A 21689-nucleotide genomic window follows, 5' to 3' on the forward strand; every position below is an offset into this window, starting at 1 on the left:
AATCGGCCTCCTAATGAGGGATGGATGCTCTGCAGCCTCGTCAGAGCTCGTCCTTCAGAGTCAGAGGTGTCTGAGCGAGGCGCAGCGGACAGCAGGGAGTTGTTGACGCAATGTCAAGAGTAATTGAGTGAAACAACAGGGAGGAGTGTGTTTAGCTTTTCTGAAGTGTGTGTGGGGGAGTTCACGGGGAGGCCGACCCCCTGACCCCGGAGGGACTCGTCTGCCGCTCGCTGAAATGGAGACCAAAACATCAGCGGTGAGAAACCACAGATGGCTCAGTTGGAATGTGTTTTTATGTGTACACTACTTGCATCTGACATTTAAACACCTTCCAGGCTTCTTCAAAAGGAACAGAGGAATCCTCATATTCTGGGTTTTCTCCAGCGTCACAAGAGGTGCAGAGAGGTCAAGGAAGTGTTTAGCCTAGCTTAGCACAACGTCTGGAAGCAGGGGGAAACTGCACCCATTCTACCTGAGTGGTGGTTTCTTCTCGACCTTCGTCAAGGACCAACCCGAGTGCTTCTATCGCTGCTTTTCAGATTTCAGATCCGCCCCCTCCCTTTATCGGCGTGAATACATTAGCATAATTTACTCTGGATTATCTTTAATTTATGCAGAAACTGCTTTCCACTTGTTAGGTTGAATGTTTCCCGGGGGATGGGGGGAGGGAGGGGGGCGCTGATAAGGTTAGTTGTACTACCAAAAAGGGGTGGGGGGAGATTTTGGTCAGTTTTCCATAACTTTTTCTTGTTCATGACTTGTTTGCATGAAGCCAAGGGGCCAGGTAGCGAGACAGATGTCTTATTTTACTCGTCCTGTAGAGCAGTTTTTCTCACGGTACTCGGCCCCCACCATCAAACATCAGCTTGTTTCTGGGGCAGAACTCACCGCTGTGAAGAGGCAGGAAACAGATTATCGACCCTGCAGGCAGGGGGGCGATCGATCAGCACAGGAAGTGATTGTTGTGATGGGATCGTCCAACACAACGTGTGTACGACTCCTCCTCTCATGTGCGTTTTCCTTCTCAGAGCTCAACAACTCATCCCCACTTTGGCAAGAACGTCCTTCTCAGGATGAACTTTCGTCTTCACAGCAAAACAAGAGAAAAAGATCGTTGTTTAGGTTGAAATTATTACAGAAATGACGTAACTAATAATAGTGTATATATCTCATTTAGGGCGGCACGGTGGCGTGGTGGTTAGCACTGTTGCCTCACAGCAAGAAGGTCCTGGGTTGGATTCCGCCCAGTGGCCTTTCTGTGTGGAGTCTGCATGTTCTCCCCGTGTCTGCGTGGGTTCTCTCCGGGTTCTCCGGCTTCCTCCCACAGTCCAAAGACATGCTCTGGGGATCAGGTTGATTGGGGACTTTAAATTGCCCGTAGGGATGTGAGTGTGAATGGTTGTGTGTCTCTGTGTAGCCCTGTGATTGGCTGGCGACCAATCCGGGATGTACCCTGTCTATCGCCTGACGTTGGCTGGGATGGACTCCAGCCCCCCCGCGACCCTGCGTGCAGGATAAGCGGTTTGATGATGGATGGATATCTTAGTTATACAGTGTATGCTACTTCATGTATATTTCATATTGTACATATTCTTATTACTTTATATAGGGTTTGACCTGTTGTATCACCCTGACAACCAAGTTCGACCCTCCTGTCCTGTTGGGCTCTTGCAGCCTGGTTTTTGTGGTCATGTGGTTTGGATTCACGATTTTCTCTGGTAGGTTTTAGCAATGAACGCGTATACAGTCAAACCGCTGCAGCACATGACAAGTGGGCAAAAGTGATTCTGAACTTTAACGTCAACAGCTCCTCCCTCTTTGTTTCATCACTGATGGAGGAAGCGGCGTCGAGGTGATAAGTTTCCTTTTACAGTCACAGAAAAAAAGCAAAGGGTGAGAGGTAAAGAGCCTCAGGCGGGTTCCTCCCTCGGATGGTGTTACGTGGGAACAAGCAGCGGCCATTCAGACGCACGGACATCAGGGAGACCCCGGGGGAGAGACGCAGGGCTTTTATCAGGACATCAGGTACGTTTTTATTGTTGATTTTTATTCTTAAGGAGAGACTTTGTGCTTGTCTGATGGAAGTCAATGCAGGCATCACGTTCTCACACCTTCATTCATGCTTTTAGTCAAATATACATATTTTCAATTATCTCCTTTAAAATAAATATTACATTTTTTTTGTAAAATGATTATATATATTCTTGTAGTATAAGAAATGAAAATCGTATCTTATTCTGTCAGGAACAACGTGTGTTATGTCACAAACAAGGTAAAAATCACTAAAAGGAGAACTAATTGGAGCATATTGTTGAAATGAAAACAAGAACAAATAAAGACAAATAAGGAAAGTACAGTAAAGCAGAATGACATGAAAAAGGGAAGAAAATAAAAAATACAAGATGAAAAACAAAGCAGTAAATAAAAACATGAGACAATGAAAATTAAATAAAAAAAGAACAAAATAAAGACAAACAAGCACAGGAATGAAAAAACCAAAGCAAGAAAAACAGAATAACGAGAAAAATGGGGGAAAAAAACCTGCGGTTCTGTAAAATGTTCATGCATGTAGAACATTTACGTCCCATAAATCACACGACACATTTCTACATTGGTGAAGAGATTTTATCCGCATGTTTCACTGGAGGAGTGAGCGTCATTTGAAAGACCTGAACCCTCAACAGCAGCAGGATAATCCCCCCCCCCTATCAATACATGGATTGAGGTAATGAGGTCATGTCAAACACAGAACAGACTGGGTGTCATAACCCCCCCCCTCCTTGCTCCCACACTCACTGTACACACACACACAGCCCTGCCGAGGTGGGGAGGGGGGGGGGGGGTCGAGCTCTGGAGCTGGTAACAGTCAGGCTCAGAGTAATTACATTACATTACATGTCATTTAGTTACATGTCACTGACGCTTTTATCCAAAGTGTTCTTATGGTTGAAAGTGCATTTCAACCATAAGAACACAGACACAAGAGAACAAAAAAAACAAAAAAGTGCAATTTCATCAAATAAGTCGATCTACAACTTGCTATAGTCACATAGGTGACGGGCAACTATTATGTTCTTTAACTGTTTACTAGGTTATGGTGTAGATTTTCCTACTGTTGAGATAACAGATAAAGTATTTATCAAAATATTTCTGATTATTTTAGATTCACATCATCAACAGGAACCAATGGATTTGTCCTTGAGAGCCACAGACAGGAAGTCAGGAAGTACTGACAGATGACAACAACCTTCACATTTGCTGACAACAACAAAAGACACCAGACGTCTGGCTGAGGTCAGGCAGTCACACACCCAAAACATCCGTGTGGCAAAAGCGGGTCTTTGGAGCCGTCCAGCGGACACAAAGTCCCCTGTGAGGCGTCCTCGTGCAAACACGTCCTAATTGGACGTTTAATTGAGGTGGAAATGTCTTCTTTGGCACATTTAGGAGTCCAAACAAACGTGAGTCCCTCTGTAAACCCTGATGTTTACTCTCTGCTGAGGCCCGTGTTGATTTAGGTGATGGGAACCGGCTGCTCCCCAATCGCACCCCACAATCCTGTCCCCCCTTACACACTTTGAAGTCTCGTCCGCCATTGTGGCGACGGATCTGAATCACAGGCCGGTTGGTTGGATGGTTGGCAGCCATTGAACACCCCCGCGCGCAAAGATTAACTGTTATTACCGGCGTCTTTGTGGGTCCGCATACCAGTTGCAGGACCCCCCCGCCCTCCCCCTTCCAAAACACTCCTTCTCCAGCCTCTCCAGTGGAGGAGGCTTCAGGAAAACAGCCGGTCCAATTCAGCTTTCATCTGCACGCCGACGAGCACTAAGTGGTCTCTCCACTGACAACAACAAAGTTCCTTTTAAGGAGGGAAGAGGTCCGATATGCCGACATCAGCCACACACACACACACACGCACACACAATGGAAAAGGTTCTATTTTGGGACAGACGAGGTCACGGATCGCCCTAATAAAGAGGCAGGAATGTGTTGAGACACTGTCCTCGTACAGCCTCTCAGCCGCTAATGAGCTTCACGTTCAGTCCTTCAGTCGCTCGTATTCTTACCCCTGAGTGCCTCCAAAGCACGTGACCACCACGGCGACGCCAATCCGCCTGCGCTCGGAGTCGTCAACCCGAGGTTCACCTGGAGGAAGGTGGGACATAAAGAACATTGGATTAACACCGACTCATAAAAGACACTTTATGGACCGTCACACAGGTTGATACAGTGAGGTCACACAAGCCGTGTCTCAAGGTCGCTAGGCTGCATCCTTGTAGCCTCCAGCCTCCAGCAGCGTTCACGGTAGACCTGGGCTGATCCTCCAACAACCGCATCGGCTGAACCGAGCGGTCTTTGAGATGGGACGGTCCAGCCTACGGGGGGACATCCTGCTTGCGTCATCAGCTTTACCTCCGCTTCTCCCGTTGCCTAGCAACGTGCCGAGCTTAACAATAAAAGCCCGAAAAATGTATAACGTGCAGATAAGGAAGATAAACTTTTTATTTCATTTAATTTAGGAAGATACGCTTCTCCTCCGGAGCATGATATATTTCAGGCCTTTTCCGGTTATTTTAAATCAGTTAATGTATAATATTCTACTAATTTATAATTACTTTCAGCTAAAAGTAATATTGCAATCTTAAGGCAGAGGACATTTCATCAATGTTGTCAATAAAAACCACAACAGCAAACACATTTATTAAGTTGTATAATACAGGTTCTGATTGGTTGAGAGTGAGTCACGGGGTGTGCATTATTGAGCGCTAATGTACAGTTGTTGTTCACATTGACGCGAGCGTTCCGTATCACTGCGCACTCAAATTGACAGGTTAGATTTTCCGTGACCGTTAGTTGACATTTTAGCTTTTAGCACGGTGGCGATCGCCGAAAAAATTGTTGTTTTTTGGCAATGCGAGCTTTCACAACCGGACAATTAAGGTGGACGTCATGGGCGATGTGAATGAATGAGATGGTGCGAGACCCAATGCGTTTTTTTTATTTTTTCTCTAGACTACTGAAATGAGATACACAACGTTTGGTGGATACAACTATTTTGTGGTGAAAGGCAGCTATTTACTTACTATTTATAATTTCACTGGTAACCGTATTATAAAAGCAATAAGGTACTTGATGCAGAACTTTATCTTCAGTAATGTAACAGTTCAAGGGTAACAACACCCCCGAGCTGTTACATTATTGGACGATAAAGTACTGCATCACGTACCTTATTGCTTTAGTATGCACTTTTTCTTTTTTTCTTGCATAGGATACAAGCTATTTAAACTGTAAAATATTACAGAATATGTCCACGCTACAGACTCTGAGAGTCAATACACACACATTGTTCTCCTTCAGCTTGATGCTTCCTCCTGCTCCATACAACACTAAACGTAAAGTTAGTTTATAATCACACCACAAAACAAAAGGAGCAAAGCAAGTTCAGTTTGTGTATTTATTCTGTAACGTTACTGACTTAGAAAGACTGAGACACAGCTACGGGTTGGTCACGGTGAGGTCACGCGGGTTGGTCACAGTGAGGTCACACGGGTTGGTCACACGGGTTGGATAGGTCAGGTCACACGGGTTGGTCACAGTGAGGTCACATGGGTTGGTCACAGTGAGGTCACATGGGTTGGTCACAGTGAGGTCACGCTGGTTGGTCACAGTGAGGTCACGCTGGTTGAATAGGTGAGGTCACGGGGGGAGGTCACGCTGGTTGGATAGGTGAGGTCACGGGGGGAGGTCACGCTGGTTGGTCACAGTGAGGTCACGCTGGTTGGATAGGTGAGGTCACGGGCGGAGGTCACGCTGGTTGGTCACAGTGAGGTCACGCTGGTTGGATAGGTGAGGTCACGGGCGGAGGTCACGCTGGTTGGTCACAGTGAGGTCACGCTGGTTGGTCACAGTGAGGTCACGCTGGTTGGATAGGTGAGGTCACGGGGGGAGGTCACGCTGGTTGGATAGGTGAGGTCACGGGGGGAGGTCACGCTGGTTGGTCACAGTGAGGTCACGCTGGTTGGTCACAGTGAGGTCACGCTGGTTGGTCACAGTGAGGTCACGCTGGTTGGATAGGTGAGGTCACATGGGTTGGTCACAGTGAGGTCACGCGGGTTGGTCACATGGGTTGGATAGGTGAGGTCACACGAGTTGGTCAAGCGAGGTCACACAGGTTAGCTAGCTAGTTAGTTACATACGGTGAGCTGAAAACATCTAAATTGCCAGGTTATTGTAAAGACCGTGATAAATAATTTAATCAGGGTTGCATTAATGAGCAGTTGATAAATGTCTCCAAAACCAGACATTTGACCAGTGTGTCTCAGTGCCCCCCCCCCCCCCCCCAACAGGAGCAATTTTTCAAACCAGTGTTGGCTTTTTGTGAATAAACCTTCCCACTGGGCTCTAAAGGAGCCGCTTGCTGGAGACTCGGAGGACAACAGAGCCACCTGACGGAAGCGCCGCCAGCAGGGCTTCACCTCAATGCCTTCGGAGCTGCTTCCTGCGTCCCAAGGGAGGAGGGAGCAGGAAAAGGGCTCAAAAGAAGAAAAAAAAAACAGTCTGCAGAGTGCAACTCTGAGTCTCCTAGCAACGTGCTCTGCAAGATGAAACCCAAAGGGTTTCGCCCACCTCTTGATCTTCTTTTTTTTATTCAACGTTATATTGTTTTCTTATTGAAGCAAAGTTGTTTTTTTTGGTAAATTCCATGGCACAAGTTCCTTTAGGGTTCGTTAGCCCTTGAATCTCACATCCACACAATTCTCCCTCAATGAATTTCCCCAAGTTAGTTTTTTCACTGTAATCTCTCGATCGGCTCAGACCTGTTGAGTCTTAACCCTCGCGCCCCCCCCTTAAGAAGAGAAAAAGTAGCCAAGACAAAAGCACGAATGCATAATTGATACGGAGAAGCTGCACTTTTAATTGTTGCTGGTGTTCAAAGTCGCTCTGCGGCTTTGTCTCTGGGTCTGGGCCGGCTGCTTCCGATGGTTCCAGTTCCATTCAGGTCTTCTTTAGCGGCCAAAGACAACGGCTCCGAGCTCGCCTCTTTTCTCAGGGTGTCTGCCCCCACAATGCACTTCCTTAGGCTGCACACAAAAGAGGCCGGCGCGTGAAAAAAAAAACACCCAAATTCAATGGCATTCCTCCCCACAATGCGCTGTGAGAATATGCGCTTGTCCCCCCCCCCCGTTCCCCTTGAGCGCGGGGTGATGAATTAGGATGATGTGTGTGGGATCAGGATGGAATATTTAGATATATAGCGCCAGCAAAACGAAACAAATTGTGTAAAAGTGGGAGGTGATTAAGGAGAAACCGGTCGACAGCCATGAGATGCGCAGTGATGTGCATCGCATGAGTGAGGCTCCTGTTCGATCAAAAGTTATTCGCATTCTGACTTCCATTTAACGTGTAAATGGTTACTGAGGGAATAAATCAAGAGAAGTAGTCATTTTCTCATATTCTCTGGGACCAGAGGAGTCGCCCCCTGCTGGTCACTACAGAGAATGTAGGTTGCCTCCTGTTTAGTTTGAAGATCCAATAAACCTCATAATCAAAGATTGCCGCTTCGTGCATCAACAGGAAAAAAAGCTGTATTAATATGCTGTTTATTAGCACTTCTGTCTCATTTGCGTCTCCTTCAATCCATCGTACCTTCAGTGGTCTTCTGCTAATCAGCTGTAATCAACTGGTAACAGAGCAAAAACGCTGTCCCCTTCGTGACGCTGTTCTCACGCTCCAGAGCTAAATGGAATGAGTCGACCTCTAATGGAGAGAGTTGACTAAAAACAGACTTATTCTAACGTATTTACTTTATTTTAATGCATAAACTTGAACCTTTTGGCAAAGCTAACCTCGCAGTCTGCAAGTGAGACCCGGGCTGACATTAGCTCCCCAGTCACATCCGCTGGGTGAGGAGGGAGCCGGAGGCGGTGGTGCTGCTGATGGGGTGGTGAGGGGGCCGTTATGAGGGGGGGGGGGGGGTCTGCACCATTGTCGGGTGTGCATTGAGCCCTGTTGGCACGCCGGCCGGTAGCTTACAAAGGGCGGGGAACGTCAGACACCCGCAGCCTAATCCTCCAGCTCTGTAAATCTGCGCTGGGCCACTTTCTAAAGCCAGACCCCCTTTCTGTTTCTCTAATTCCCCCCCTCCCACCCCATCACACACCCTCCTTTCTTTCCTCTGGGTTTTATTCTTTTGTGGCGGCCTGATGGTGTCACACAGACTCAAGACCCAGCCAGTCGCCCAATGGAAGCTCTCCTTTCACGGTGCTCACTTTGCTCATGTCGACTCGGGGAAACTCTTATTTCAGCACGTGAAAAGGCTCCAGACGGGAACACAGAGGTCGGCCCTTCACATCGGACACAATCGACTTTAAAAGCCGGTGTTCCTCAGTGTGTTGGCATCGTGTTTTAATTGAACTCTAGCGTCAGTCTCAAAGGGGCCAAACAAGCTTATTATGAAGACGCTCTTCTGGACAGGAAACAAAAAATAGGTCAAACAATTATAGCAACTATAAGGCTGGTGATATTTTACATTTCAACACAGATCCTCCTGTGAGAAAATTACATTAATAAAAACCTCTTCAACATCGCGTGGAAGACTTGAGTGCCAGTAAATGCACAGTGCGCGTTTTTTCATTAAATTCCAGATGACCTTATTCACCCATGGCGCGTTCTTTTAACTTTGACTTCTTTAAAGGAAACTATTAATTGTGGTCTGTATTGTGGATAAGATGATGTTGCTATCTTCAACACTTGCACCTGTTAAACAGTTGCTCCAATCAATTCCTTGTACAGCATCCTCAAAGGAATGTCACTTTTAGGTATTCTTAATTGGTAAGCCTTTCTGGTAGACAACATTAAAACGTTTCTTTGTAAGTTTTCTGGTTGAGCATTACATTATCGTGAGAAAACAGTTACCATATTGTGCGTTTAGAGTGCTTTTGTTTGTACCTTGGTTTTACTTATCTTGGTGCATTGTTTGCGGATTCTACTAGAAATTCCAGTGAAATGTTCTTTCTGCCAGAAAATGGAATAAGAAGTCAAATATCTGTGTCCAAAGAAATTCAATCTCGCCGAGACATTAAAGTAATTGATTGCCAGCCAAAGGCCTTGGCCAGTTGGCGTAAGCAAAATCCATATGCAGAATAACGGTGTCCAAACACCTCCATTTTCTCTGTACCTCTTACTTGATTCAAGTAGGTCTTTTAGTTCATTTTTGTTGAAAAGCATCAGCTAAAACTGAGAGACTCTGGAGTAAAACGTTAAATAAGCGACGATCACAGACAGGTGTTAGTGTCTCCAAAAAACAAAATGGCCCCGAGGACAGATGCGCTGTGTTGGGCTAAGAACACCTGTGGTCATCGTCACAACAAAAAGAAATAAGAAATAACACCAACATTTTTTCTGCTGTTTTGCATTGGTGTTTTCCATATTTCTGTTTTATTCATTTCTACTCAGGAAGTGTCTTGTTCTACAGCAACCCAGAACGTACAAATAAACGGTTTATTTAATTACCTAAAAAAGGTGTTCAAACTCAAATCAAGCAGCTTATTGTATGAAACAAATGAATTACTACTTTATCATTTACTAATAGAATAATCACCAGCAGAGGGATTTCTCACAACCTGGCAACCTTCAATCACTGACCTATAGAGCTTTTTTCATTAAAGATTAGTATAGCCTTTAGGTAAAACGTATTAGCCGTATAAAAGAAATATTAGTTAACTCAGTGTTTGCCTTCGGTTTATAACATCACTTGCCTCCTGATATAATTGTAGGGGAAACACTACAATTAAAAAGTACCTTTTTAGAAACAAACAAAAATGATATTTTGAATTAGTCTTTAATAAGTAATCAAGGCCCTGAACTTTGGCATTACATGAGTTTGTATTACAACAGTAATATTTATAACAGTGTTTGAACGAGTTGCACCGAATGTTCTTCAATAACCGTTATCGCGCTTTCTGGCATTTTACGCGCCTTTGTCAACCCCCAAACTCTTCCTTCTTGTTTTCCAAAGGCTCGAGTGGAGTGGGGGTGTTGTCCCGTCGGTCTCATCTTCAGTCGCTCTCACTGCCACTCTCCAGGTTCACGTACCAGTTGTCCTTTCCCAAGTCCTCGACGAAGCACGGGCCTGGAGACCCAAAAGGCACGGAAGTCACTCCAGACTTCAGAGCCCACGCTGTCACTCAATTCCAGCCCCCTCCCCCCCGTTGGGTGTGCTCCTCACCGTTTGGGGTTCCGTCTTCGTCCTCTTCGATGTGGTCGGTGTCGTAGCTCACAAAGATGTTCTGAGGAAACACAGTAGAGTTAAACATGAGTCCAAAGACTGTACTGGCCGTGGTGGAGCCTGACCCAGTACCTTGCTCCTCAGGAGTCGCTCCCAGTGTCCCGGCTGCTGTTTGACCAGTCGGAGGACTGGCTCGTTGGACTTCATCTCCCAGCAGCAGCAGCGGTCAGCAATGCCGTCACCATGAAGCTGCAGGTCGGCTCTGTAGGTCCGACCGTCGGCTCTGGCACTAAACACAATAGAGAGGGTGGGCGGTTGGGGGGCAGGAGAAGAAAGAAGTCCAAGCATACGCTGAGCTAGTTTGATTCACAGCATAGCGGCTGCCTGGTGAGGGGGGGCTGCTGACTGACCTGTAGACCACCCGGTCGGGGTAGAAGTCACAGCGATGGTTCTCCGGGTTCCTCAGCTTTACCGTCACAATGGCAAAGCGGGACGTCTGGTACCAGTGGGCAAGGGGGTGGAAACTGAACGAGTCACAGGGAGATTAAACGCAGACGTAATGTGTGCAGATTTAGTTTAACTACATCTTTATTGTCAGAAAACAAATATCAAAGAGAGTAGGAAAACTATGACGGGACATTTAAAAGAACATGACGCCATAAGGTATAACATCGGACGTTGCCACGAGCGATGACGAAGGACGTTTATTTGAATATCCACTTTGTACATTTTGGGGGGGGTCACCAGTCTTCCTCGTTGGTGCAGTCGCTTTGATGTTCACCTGCAGGAACACGGAGATCATCACTAAACAGAATGCTCCTCTCCTATGTTGTCACATTTCATTTTTCTGGGTACAGAAGCAGTGACGCGTCATCTCCTTTATGTGATCATGACGAATGGAACGGCCTCTCTTGTGGAGTGAGAAGCCAAACAACGATGTCGGTCTCACCATCTAAAGTTAGACTATTATATTATTTTTTACCTTTGCTGAGATGAGCAGCAGGAGGTTCTCTTACATTTTGGATCCTGTGACGCAAACATACAAGTTGTATTAATATTGCTCATGATTAATTGATGATAAAGGGCAATGCCCACCATTTATCATCTTGTATTGATGGATCCAAAGCTAATATGGAAGTATGTAGTAGATGATACATGAATAAAGTTGTGCTGGTTGGCGAGACCGCTGCCGGTTGACCGACTGTGGAACATGTTTGTGATGTTTTATCTAATTGATTTTAGTATTGTATATATTTACGCTGCTGACCTCGTGGTCTGCTCAGCAGACTTCAGATCAGCCGTGTGGAGGCTTTTCTGTCCGACGGCGGCCCGGCCGTCGGGCGGGGGTGTCTGACCACACACCGGGATCAGCTCGAGGGGAGAAAGCTCAGCGAGCGGGTCGACCTCGGCCGCTCTGAAGGCTCCGGCCAGAACCTCCACCTCAGCCTCGATCCCGACCGCCAGAGACGGTGGCGCGTCATCAGACCTGCGGACAAGAGAGCCGTGCTTCATTCGTCACAGTAACGGAGGCCAGCGCCTTGTGGACCCGCCGCTCTGGTGTTTGCTTACTCTGATGCGTGACCCGCCTCCTCGGCGTCCCGGCGGAGCGCCCGCAGCAGGTTCAGGTGCTCCTGGTTGGTGACTCCCATCCCAGTGTTCAGGATCTCCGCCTGCACGCTGTATTCATTGATCACAGTTTTCATACCCGGAACCTGAGTCAGAAGGACCTGAGGGGAAAAACACATTTAATAATCATTTCTCTTCTGCCAACGGAACCAAAACAGTGCAGTCCCACGTACTTGTTCCTCTTTGCTACAAGATGGAAATCTGATCGCAAAAAATGTCTTTATAATCACATTTTTTGAGATGCTAGAAATTTTTTTGTGCGTTTATTTAAACGAATGTCTCGAGCTAAAAATGTGAACGACTGTAGCAATATAAAATCAAAAGCATTAATGCAGTAAAAAGACCATGTGGTGGTCCTGATGGCAAAGACACCTTTTAGTTCGGAGCCTAGACTTCGGAACCACTAGAAAGCCCCACGTGAAGATCATGAGTCAACATGTCGGCTTCATACGTGTGTGTGACCTCAGGAGAAGGTCACAGTAGTCTTAAGATAACTGCACTAATTACTTTGAACAAAAAACAAAGTTAAAACTTTTAAATCCCGTTTTTTTCTTGGTGTTGTAATATCTTATGGGATACAGAATAAAATCAATGATTTGTGCCTCAGAGTACTGAATTTACACGCGTTGGAAGGTTAAGAATCGAGGCCAAAGTGGTAGCAGAAGTGCAAACCAAGCTTCAGAGTTGAGATAAATGTGCGAATCAGTAACTGGATGAGCTCACCATGGCATCAACAAACACGGTGTTTCCCAGACTGAACACGGCTCTGGCTCGGTGCTGCAGGCCTTGGATCTTCTGGCTGATCGCTCTGGTGACCTGAGCGATGAACCGGGGTCCAATAACATGTTTAAACCACCAGGACAGTAGGAGGCACTAAAGGGGGGGGGTGTCACAGACCTCGGGGTGCCAGTCGATCTCGCCGTCGCTCGGGTTGACCCGGCAGACCACCATCTCCACGGCCTGGCCGGGCAAAGAGCAGAACCGCTCCGGCAGCTGGAGGACCTGATGGGATTTGACCTCCTCCTTGTTTCCCACGTCGATAAACCGAACGAAGACGGAAAAGAACAGCTGGTCGGCTCTGGGGGTGGGGGGGGGGGACAGGACCTCCACCCTGCAATAAACAGTTATAAACCAGTGTAAAAAAAAAAGCTGGAGTCAGACTTGCATACAATGAACATCTGGGCCTTGGATCACGGCCCTTTAAATAAAACCTTTGTCCTCCCGCAGGGTTAAAGGTCAGCAGACATATGAAGTCACATCACAAACACAGTCGGTCACTCCTAGAACCTGGAGTGGTTTGAGCGAATGGCCTTCAAAAGGTTCTGGACCCTGCGAGCTTCAGGAACATTTTAAGCCAGATTCTTTCGGACGGAGCAGCTGTGACTGGTGCTCGAGTTACAACGAGCTCAGCTGCATTTGTGACCAAAGTTCTTTGTGTTTGGACGACAGACCTGTGGAAGACTTCGTCCTCCTGAACAGCGTACAGGCCGCCCTGCAGCACCTCCTCAGCTCCGGGTTTCTTGTCGGCGTAGAAAGCCGACATCTCTGCCGCCAAGCTCTGGAAGCCTCCTCGGCCCTCCTCCACCAGGCGGCCGTAGAACACCGATGCCGTCTTGACATGCAGAGGCAAGACCTGCCAACATCAGATGCAACGTTCTACATTTGTGAGCAGCGGTATGGTAGCTTCAACATTATTATGTCAAACGTTTTCGGAGGATTAACATCCCATCTTGCCACAGCCATCTTGTCCTTCACGTCAGGATCCTGGACAGTTGAAGCCTAATTATTTAAATCAAAGATAAGAACAGAGACCTCTTTGAGTCCCGAGGAAGGAAGCAGCGACTCGTCCAGCTTGGTGATGAATCTGTGACGGTTGGGACACACGCTGCGGTCTCTGCAGACGCAAACACAGGAAATCACATTTTAATTTTAACCAGAAGGATTCTTTTATTCAATCAAATTATTATTTGAATTATTCAACCAGAATACACAGATCCTACAAGCTTTATTCAAAGAGCAGATTCTTTCTCACATTATAGCATTTAAGCCATTTTATAGTCAAAGTGTGATTGATTATATATATATAATCAATAATTTTATATATATATATATATATATCACACATAAATTTACATTCATGGTCTTTTATTCATTCAATATTATAAAAAAAAAAAAAAGGTGTGCGATGTATGGCGTTACTTTAACTTTAAAGTAAAATAGATTAAATTCTTGCTGTAGTAAAACATAGAATTGAGGATGTGACATGACAACATGAATAACAAACAAACCCTCCAGTTGAAGTCGTAATAAAATAACGTTTCCACTCGTAAGCCTTTAAGCCGGTCTCCTTGTTTTCATACTCTGATGAGAAAATATGCAAATAAATAATAAGGAAATAAAGCTTCTGTGTTCTGGTCTAGATTACAAAGTGAGGATTAAACGATCAGCTCGCTGCACAGAAATGGAAAGAGAAACCATACAGCGGATCATCTTTTATCTTATCAGACAAGTGGGAAAGCTCATCTGCAGACTCCGAAGCTCTTGAAGTAGCTGCATAGAGGCCTGTCGGCCTTATGGTCCTCCCGGGCCAACTGGACCCCCCGAACGAAGGACAGCAGCTCGGGGGGCAGCGGGGTGACGGTTCGCTGCAGGTAGCCCACAACTCCGACCATGTGAGTGGTGTTCCTCTCAGAGATCAGCAGCACCGACCTGGTGAGCCGAGGCTGGTCCTCGGAGGAACCCTGGAGGAACAAAGACAGGCGTGAACACAAATGTCCTCTGGCCCATTGTCGGGCTGCAGACGAGGACACTTTGATGCGAGACGTCTTCTTTTAGCATCGATCACTTCCACAGGTATCAGCTCTCACGCGCTCCGAGAGGTTTCTGAAGTTCTTGGCCATACAGGACAGCCGGTCGCCGAACAGTTTGGGAGACGCGGGGAAGCCGTAGTGGATGACGCACAACGAGTCTCTGACTCCCAGGGACTTCAGACACTGGGTGGTGGTCACTAGAGGGCAGAGGTCAAATACAGCATGACCAAAGGGTTCACAGGAGAAAATTCAGAGAATAAGTGTTCTTTATTCATATTTCAACAAAATCTAGTTAAAATGGGGCAGAGATTTAAGGTTTTGCCAACGATGTAGCCACAAACTCTTTTTAATACTCATGGTTAAATATTAGTGAAACCCAGAAACAAAAAGGTGACCAATAGAATTGATCCATGAGGCGTAATAAAAGGTTTCACCCACATTGTGTGTGCGTGTGAATATGTGTAGTTTACCCAGAATGACGTGGGTTCTGGGGCCGATGGCGTTCCCCCACTGCTCGATGACGAAGTCAAAGTTGTGTGTTAACCGCTCGTGGGTCTTGAGGCAGAATACAGACCTGCTGCTCATAGCCTGAAGATTGCAAACATCCTTAGTTGTTATTATTGCTATTTCAAGGCTCTGATATTACAAGTAAAAAAAGAAAGCTGGTAATTTTATAGACAGTGTATCTGACAGTAGAATGACTCATACTGTAGGTTTACTCATTTAAAAACAAAGGAATGTACAGCATAACCGCAGTTCTTAAATAAGTATACAACGTCTGTCTGGCTGCCATCATTGTTACCTGAAGTCCATCTAGTGAGAATGTATCTGATCTGAAGTGTTTTGTCTTCAATGACTGTCAGTGAAGACAACTCTGTGCTTTCTACTCAGCAGGAAACGACCTCTTGGCTCATTAAGAGCGAGTGAAATGAGTAGGAAGACTTCAACCTCCTCAGCAGAGTCTGCTACAATCAAAGTCTTCTGGCCGATGACGGGGTTGAAATCCAACGCACCCAACAGCACTGAGATCTTACTGCTCCCCAGAGTCATGAGGACGACCTGCAGGAAGACCGACAGCTCCTTTAAACAGAGCATCTCATCACACAACCAACTTACAGTTGAGCATCAGTCTGCACTACAACTTGGGGCAACATAAAGCTGTGAGTCATTGGCACTGACCTGCTGAACGTTACCATAGAGAACAGCTTCCTCAGGGACAGTCACAACAATGCAAGGGTATGGCATTTAATTGGCTACCAAACCCTCCATGTGACCGGGCCACCTTCTTGCCGCGGCGACGAGCTGCAGAGGACAGGAAGCCTTCTCCTCGCTGGACGCCTCCTTCTGGAAATGCTCCAAAATGGCTGCCATCTTTCCGAAGAACATTCGTCAGTTTAAAAAAAAAAAAAAAAAAAAAACTAGTCGCTGTAGCTCAGAAACTGGAGTGAGAACGAGGAGCAGTCGGTTACCTGATCTGGGGCGACAGTGAAGAGCCAGTTGGCCTCGTCCAGCACGAGGTGGTAGAGACGCAGGAATAGGAAGCAGTGGCTGGACAGCAGACGGACCAGACTGAAGGGAGTGGTCACTAAGAGCAGGCCTGTGCAACGAGGATTAGCAATACATTTTGTGTGGGATTTTATCATTTCTAGCGGGGAGCACTAGTGTGCGGAGATGACAGTTCTCCACTTAGTCTTTGGGGATCTTGACGGCCTTGGCCTCGTCTTTGCCGACGCCAAGCAGCAAGATGGCCGGGTGGAGGACCGGGGCCACCTTCATGTCCTCCAGCAGGCCGTAGACCACCTGAGCTTTCTTCCAGCCTTGACACAACAGCACCACTATGGGCTGGAGGTTAGAACCAACAGTTAAAGCCCCCAGCAACGATATGACAGCAGTCAATCAAATCATGCCGCTGCCGGAACAATCTAAAATCAATGCGTTAATGTTCTCACCCCTGTGCCTGAGGTGAGGGAGGAGAAGATGGAGACAGAAGACATACGAGACAGTAAATAATAAACCCCGCTGAGTTCTGCCATCGCCGACGCTCCTTCTGCAGCACATCCAGCAGCTCTGGGGAAGCAACGTTTTGGTCAATTACTTGCATTATTTATTTTATTTTTTTAATGTTAGAAGTCTGAGTTGCCTCAGCTGAAATAAACACTACCTTCAACAATGTGAGTGAAGCTCTACTCCCCAGAGACAAGGACGCTTTAGAGGAGCTTAACGCGTTTACCAGTCTAGATAAGGTTCCATGTGCATTTTACCTCCCAAAAGATGCACTTACCATCTTTAACTACAGGAAGTTTCAGGGAGGGGTTTGCCAGGATGACTGTCCCCGATTGGTTAACCATGCACCGCCTTGATGCTTTAACCTGTTTACCTTTCATTCATAAAACAAGGAAATCATTTTGTATCAATTTAGTACCATTGCAGGACAAGAGGAGAGCGTTTCCTTTCTAATTTTGTGGATTCAGTAAAGCAGGTCAAACAACCATAAGAACACTCGGAGCATCGGCTGTATGAAGAGGAAATACATTTTGGTTTGTGAAGTTTAGGATAAGCAGAGAGAAACAAACGTACCGCGTCGTCTGCTGCCTCCGAGTCGGCAATCGGGGGCTTCGGGTTCAACCACTCCAAAAGGCTGAACGGGACGCAGCAAGTTACAAATCAAAAACAGTCTTCAGCATCGAGAAGGGAGTTGGTGTCACGTTTTTTTTACCCCCCGATAAAGAGATTCACACTGCCAGACTCCTTCCTCAGCTCACCATGAACAGGCCCACTCCTCTTCGTTCCTCCGCGTCCTCTCTGCTGACCTCGAGACGCTAGCACAAAAAAAAAAAACACACAACTCAGCGAGTTGTTGAAGTTTGCAGCATTTGTGCTAAATGCTAATGGCCTGGATTAAAACACTTGCTGTTCTCATCATTTGCTTCGGTCATGTCTGATGGTGGCTAGCCGGACTTCTAATATCACTCGTTTTCGTCTTCTTTAGGAAGCGTTGTGATTGGAGACCAACAGCCAATCGCAATTGACCTTTAATTCTCTGATTGGTTGGTTTTGTGGCACAAATGTAACGCTGCTGCAAGTCGAGCGAGCGCGTGAGTGAAGAGGTGGAGCGAGCGCGGCAACCGCTTCCTGCGCGCAGAAAACCAGTTTGTGGAGAGGGCACCTCAGTAAACTGCGCGCACGGAATGTTTTTCTTTGCTAAAATATAGTTCTCTGTGCTCAAAACTTACAATTACGCGCTCAGGATTGTGGCACAAATATAACGCCATAAAAATCTACCTCCTCAACAACGGTCGCGTTAGCTAATCATTTCCCACCGGGGCTTTAGCTAGCTGGCCAACGTTGCGTTCTCTCCTGCGGTGTTAAATGACTGAACTCATCAAGCTGTAGCTAACATTAGCCAAGTCTATGTCAACAAAGCTCCTGGGTAACTTCACTTGGATAAACCAGAAAATATTAAAATTATTGAAACCATCACTCACCCTGTTACCAATTCACTCAGGTTGATGCACGCGCGCAAATCTCCGCCTCGCTCGCGCAAATCTCCGTCTCGCGCGAGACGTGAACTTCCTCGCTCGCGAGGTTAGTCTCTGCTCGCGCTCGCTGTTTTTCTTTCTGACAGTAAGGGGGCGGAGCCAGTCACCATGGTCTCTACATCGGATTGGTTACAAACCCCGTCTTTGGATTGTCTGGAGCGATGCATTCACACAACTATAGAAGCCCATTTCCGCACTAAAGAAAGGGGATGGAAAGTCGAAATTATGAGAAAAAACGTTGTCAAAAAACAAACGCTCCCCTTTGGTAATCGTAGTGGACCGTAGATGACAACCAGCTAAACCATCATTTACCATCATTACTGGCACATTAAGAGCAATGCGTCCAGCTCGTAACAAACCTGATTTGCGCTCTCGAATTTTGACAGTGATTTGCCGCATAAAACAGGAAACTTCCTTTCGGTGCCTGAGCAGAGTGAAACAATCACTGTAGCGGCTTATACACAACAAAAACTATCCAAAAGCCGCAGCAGGCTAAGACATGAGGAGATTATACTTAAGACGCGTCGCACTGAAGTATTTCATCTGATGTTTATTACTCCCTTTCACCAGCAGAAAGAATACACACCAATCACTTACATTGATAGATGCCTTTCATCAGTCAAGAGGATCAACAGCGCATAAAACTTCGTAGTGACGTTAGTGACAATAATTACTCCAGTAACGGTCAAAAGAACGTTTGTTACCCATGCTCACCCTGCAGACATGCTCCAAACAACCCGCCGAGCCCCACAGGTGAACAGACACACGCTTATATATACACACACCACACCCCCTTACGGTGTCGTAGATACAAATGACGTCACACCATACGCGCACATACCAACAATGTAGAAGGAAAGAAGAAATAATACAAAAGAATAATCAAACCCAATGTATGGCTCCTACATTCACTGTGGTTCAGGCACTGGTATTGTTTTAAAAAAGGTAAAAAAGGTTTTTTCCGGTATCGGAAAAGAAACAAAAAACAATACCCATCCATAATCACTACATTAAGAGGCACATTAAATTGAATTGCAGGTTTTATCAAATGTTATGGTTAAATATGCAAATTAGGATGTAATAGTAACTTTGGCTGATGACGTGTCATTGACTGTTCAAATTGACGACTGTATAAACAAACAATAGTGTCTCCTCACAACAAAAAATAAATACATTAAATTGACAAATCTTATCTAATGGACTGCGCTCACCTCTCCGCAGCGGCCGAGCGGTTCTGTTCCTGCGTGACCTTTGACCCGGTGCCTCCTTCAGAGGTCTGTGGCTCATGTTGTGGTTTCTGATGCAGGCGAGAGGTCAGGGTGTGTGTGGGTATTTACCGGAGAATGGACTGTGAGCAGAGCTGCTAACCTGAGGCGTGGAGGGAGCCGCAGGATGTTCCACAGAATCAAAGCCCGGAGAAAGAGCTGAAAACAAGCGGCAGGGCAGACGTCAGTGGATGCAGTCGTTTAACGGACCACAGCTACGGACTCTAGGAGGAACCAAAATCCAACTGTTGTTGCCGTCTCCAGGGCCAAGAATGAGTAATCGGCTCTAAATCCTGACAGTAATGACGATCCAGTATTACAAATGCACTTGTCTGTAACGGGTCAGTGTGACTCCTCATGTTTAATCTGACTGTGATGACACAGACGACAAACAAAAGTTACAAATCAGAAAGCACAACCACACAAACGTAAAATCTTTCACTCAGTCTCTTATTGCACTTATACCTTCAAATTAATTTATTTCAAATCCCAACATGTTTTGAATAAATAGACCTGGAGTGTAATTAAATGTCTTATAGTAATAAAAGTGTGGCTTCTGCGTAGTTCACTAGTCAAATAATCAACTGTGTTGGTCTCAATCTATAATATATAGCAGCAGCATTCAGTGTCCACCCGACCGCTCCGCTCACTCAAAAGCATGTTATGGTGTTTGTCATAACGGTGTCCGAAGTTCACGATTGACAGACACGGGGAAAACAACGTCGACAGCGATGCAGCGATGCAGCGAAAAGTTTAAGACAAAGCGGCAGAGCGCTCAGAAAATAAAGATGCCGTTGGTGACGCATCTTCTGTAGACGCCGCATGCACTCTGTCCCCGTGAGGAAAATTGGAAAAAAGACACCGGTGCTCAGAAACAGTCAGCAAACAGAGAATTTCTTTGGTTGAGGACAACCCTACAAATAGGCTTGTGTGTGGACTACTTTGGTTAAATGGCGGTGGTGCTGTGGAGGACTGATCCGGGCTTACTGGTCTGAGGGGACAATAAGCTGCTCTCCTTGGTCCACCAGGAGGCAGCGAGCCTGAGAGGACACGGAGTCCATCACGATCGACTCCACCACGGCCCGACACCAGGACTTCATCCACGACCAGTACACCACACACACCTGAGAGGAATCCCAGCCACACACACACACAAATGAAAACAATGTGCCCCAGGGTCAGACTCCGCACCCGAGTCGGGCGTGTAAGAACTGAGGGAGACGGCGGACCACAGGTGCTGCGTTACCTGTCCCTCCTCCAACGAGGTGGGCTTCAGATGGCGCAGGTCCTGAGTCACGTCCTTGTAGAAGAGGTTCATCTGGGCCTGCAGTCGGTCGTACTGGTCTGTGCCACTGCCGGGATCCTGCACAAACCGACCCCAGATGCAGGACGGGCTCTCGACCTGCACAGGCATAGAGGTTACAAAGCAGGCACCAGAACTGGGTCCAACTTTACAGGTTAACACTCCGTTCACGTAATCTCCAGTCCTACAATCCTTGTTTGGTTCCCACTCAACCGGTCACAGGAAACAATGAAACATTTAACACCAGCAGAGGCATTTGGGGCATCCTGATAGTTATGGCAAAGCAGTGACAATACGGTTACTAAACAAAAACTCAACATTTAACATCAGGCATCAGTCAACTACCACACCGGTCTTTGAGTCAAAGAGCAACAACAAAACTAAAAGCCTTGTGGTGCAACGGGCAAGGACAAGAAGTTTGAAATGGGCAGGAATTAAAAACATGCCGAACCCCGCAAATGTGGTTACATTGTTGCTAATTGCATCATGGCGACGATAATGTTACTGAAACCAACTACTAACCATTAAACACTCCGCCTAAGTTACCGTTAACGGGATACCCACCCTCAGAATGGAGATGTTCACCATGGTGTGAGCGGCTTCCTCTGTAAGACAACCGCTAGTTAACGTTAGCTGACCAGCGCAGAGAAACGCAGAGAAAAGCCTAGAAGCGGAAATAACGTTTAAAGTTAACTTTAACTTAGTTGGCTAATCGCTGAACAACTCAAACAAATGTCTAGAAGCCGATCTCGAATTTTAAAAGTTAGCTGAATAACCCAACAAAGCGGAAATACATAAAAATTGTAAAATGAACGCTAACTAGTGGTCCTCGTTTAGCACCTGTGACTCAAGGCTGGCGCGTGCTTCTGCGTCTTTGCGCACCGTCGTGTCGACGCACTCGTTTCAATTCATGGT

The 21689-nt window shown here is 46.5% G+C and overlaps 1 protein-coding gene across 1 annotated transcript; it reads right to left on the minus strand.

The window, feature by feature from the left end:
• Positions 1–9830: 9830 nt before the first annotated feature.
• tdrd12 (tudor domain containing 12) lies at positions 9831–21450 on the minus strand. Its single transcript, XM_078083005.1, is given in 25 exon segments — positions 9831–10135; positions 10232–10292; positions 10364–10520; positions 10642–10775; positions 10975–11012; positions 11214–11257; positions 11499–11717; positions 11801–11958; positions 12581–12673; positions 12755–12968; positions 13309–13490; positions 13670–13751; positions 14146–14273; positions 14383–14598; positions 14725–14864; positions 15138–15255; positions 15616–15726; positions 15847–15872; positions 15915–16038; positions 16137–16264; positions 16344–16509; positions 16617–16734; positions 20459–20595; positions 20718–20873; positions 21339–21450. Coding segments are annotated over 25 exon segments (3048 nt in total). The 5' UTR covers positions 21363–21450; the 3' UTR covers positions 9831–10061.
• Positions 21451–21689: the final 239 nt, after the last annotated feature.

Source organism: Gasterosteus aculeatus, chromosome X (assembly GCF_964276395.1).
Source record: "Gasterosteus aculeatus chromosome X, fGasAcu3.hap1.1, whole genome shotgun sequence".
NCBI classification, from domain to species: Eukaryota; Metazoa; Chordata; class Actinopteri; order Perciformes; family Gasterosteidae; genus Gasterosteus; species Gasterosteus aculeatus.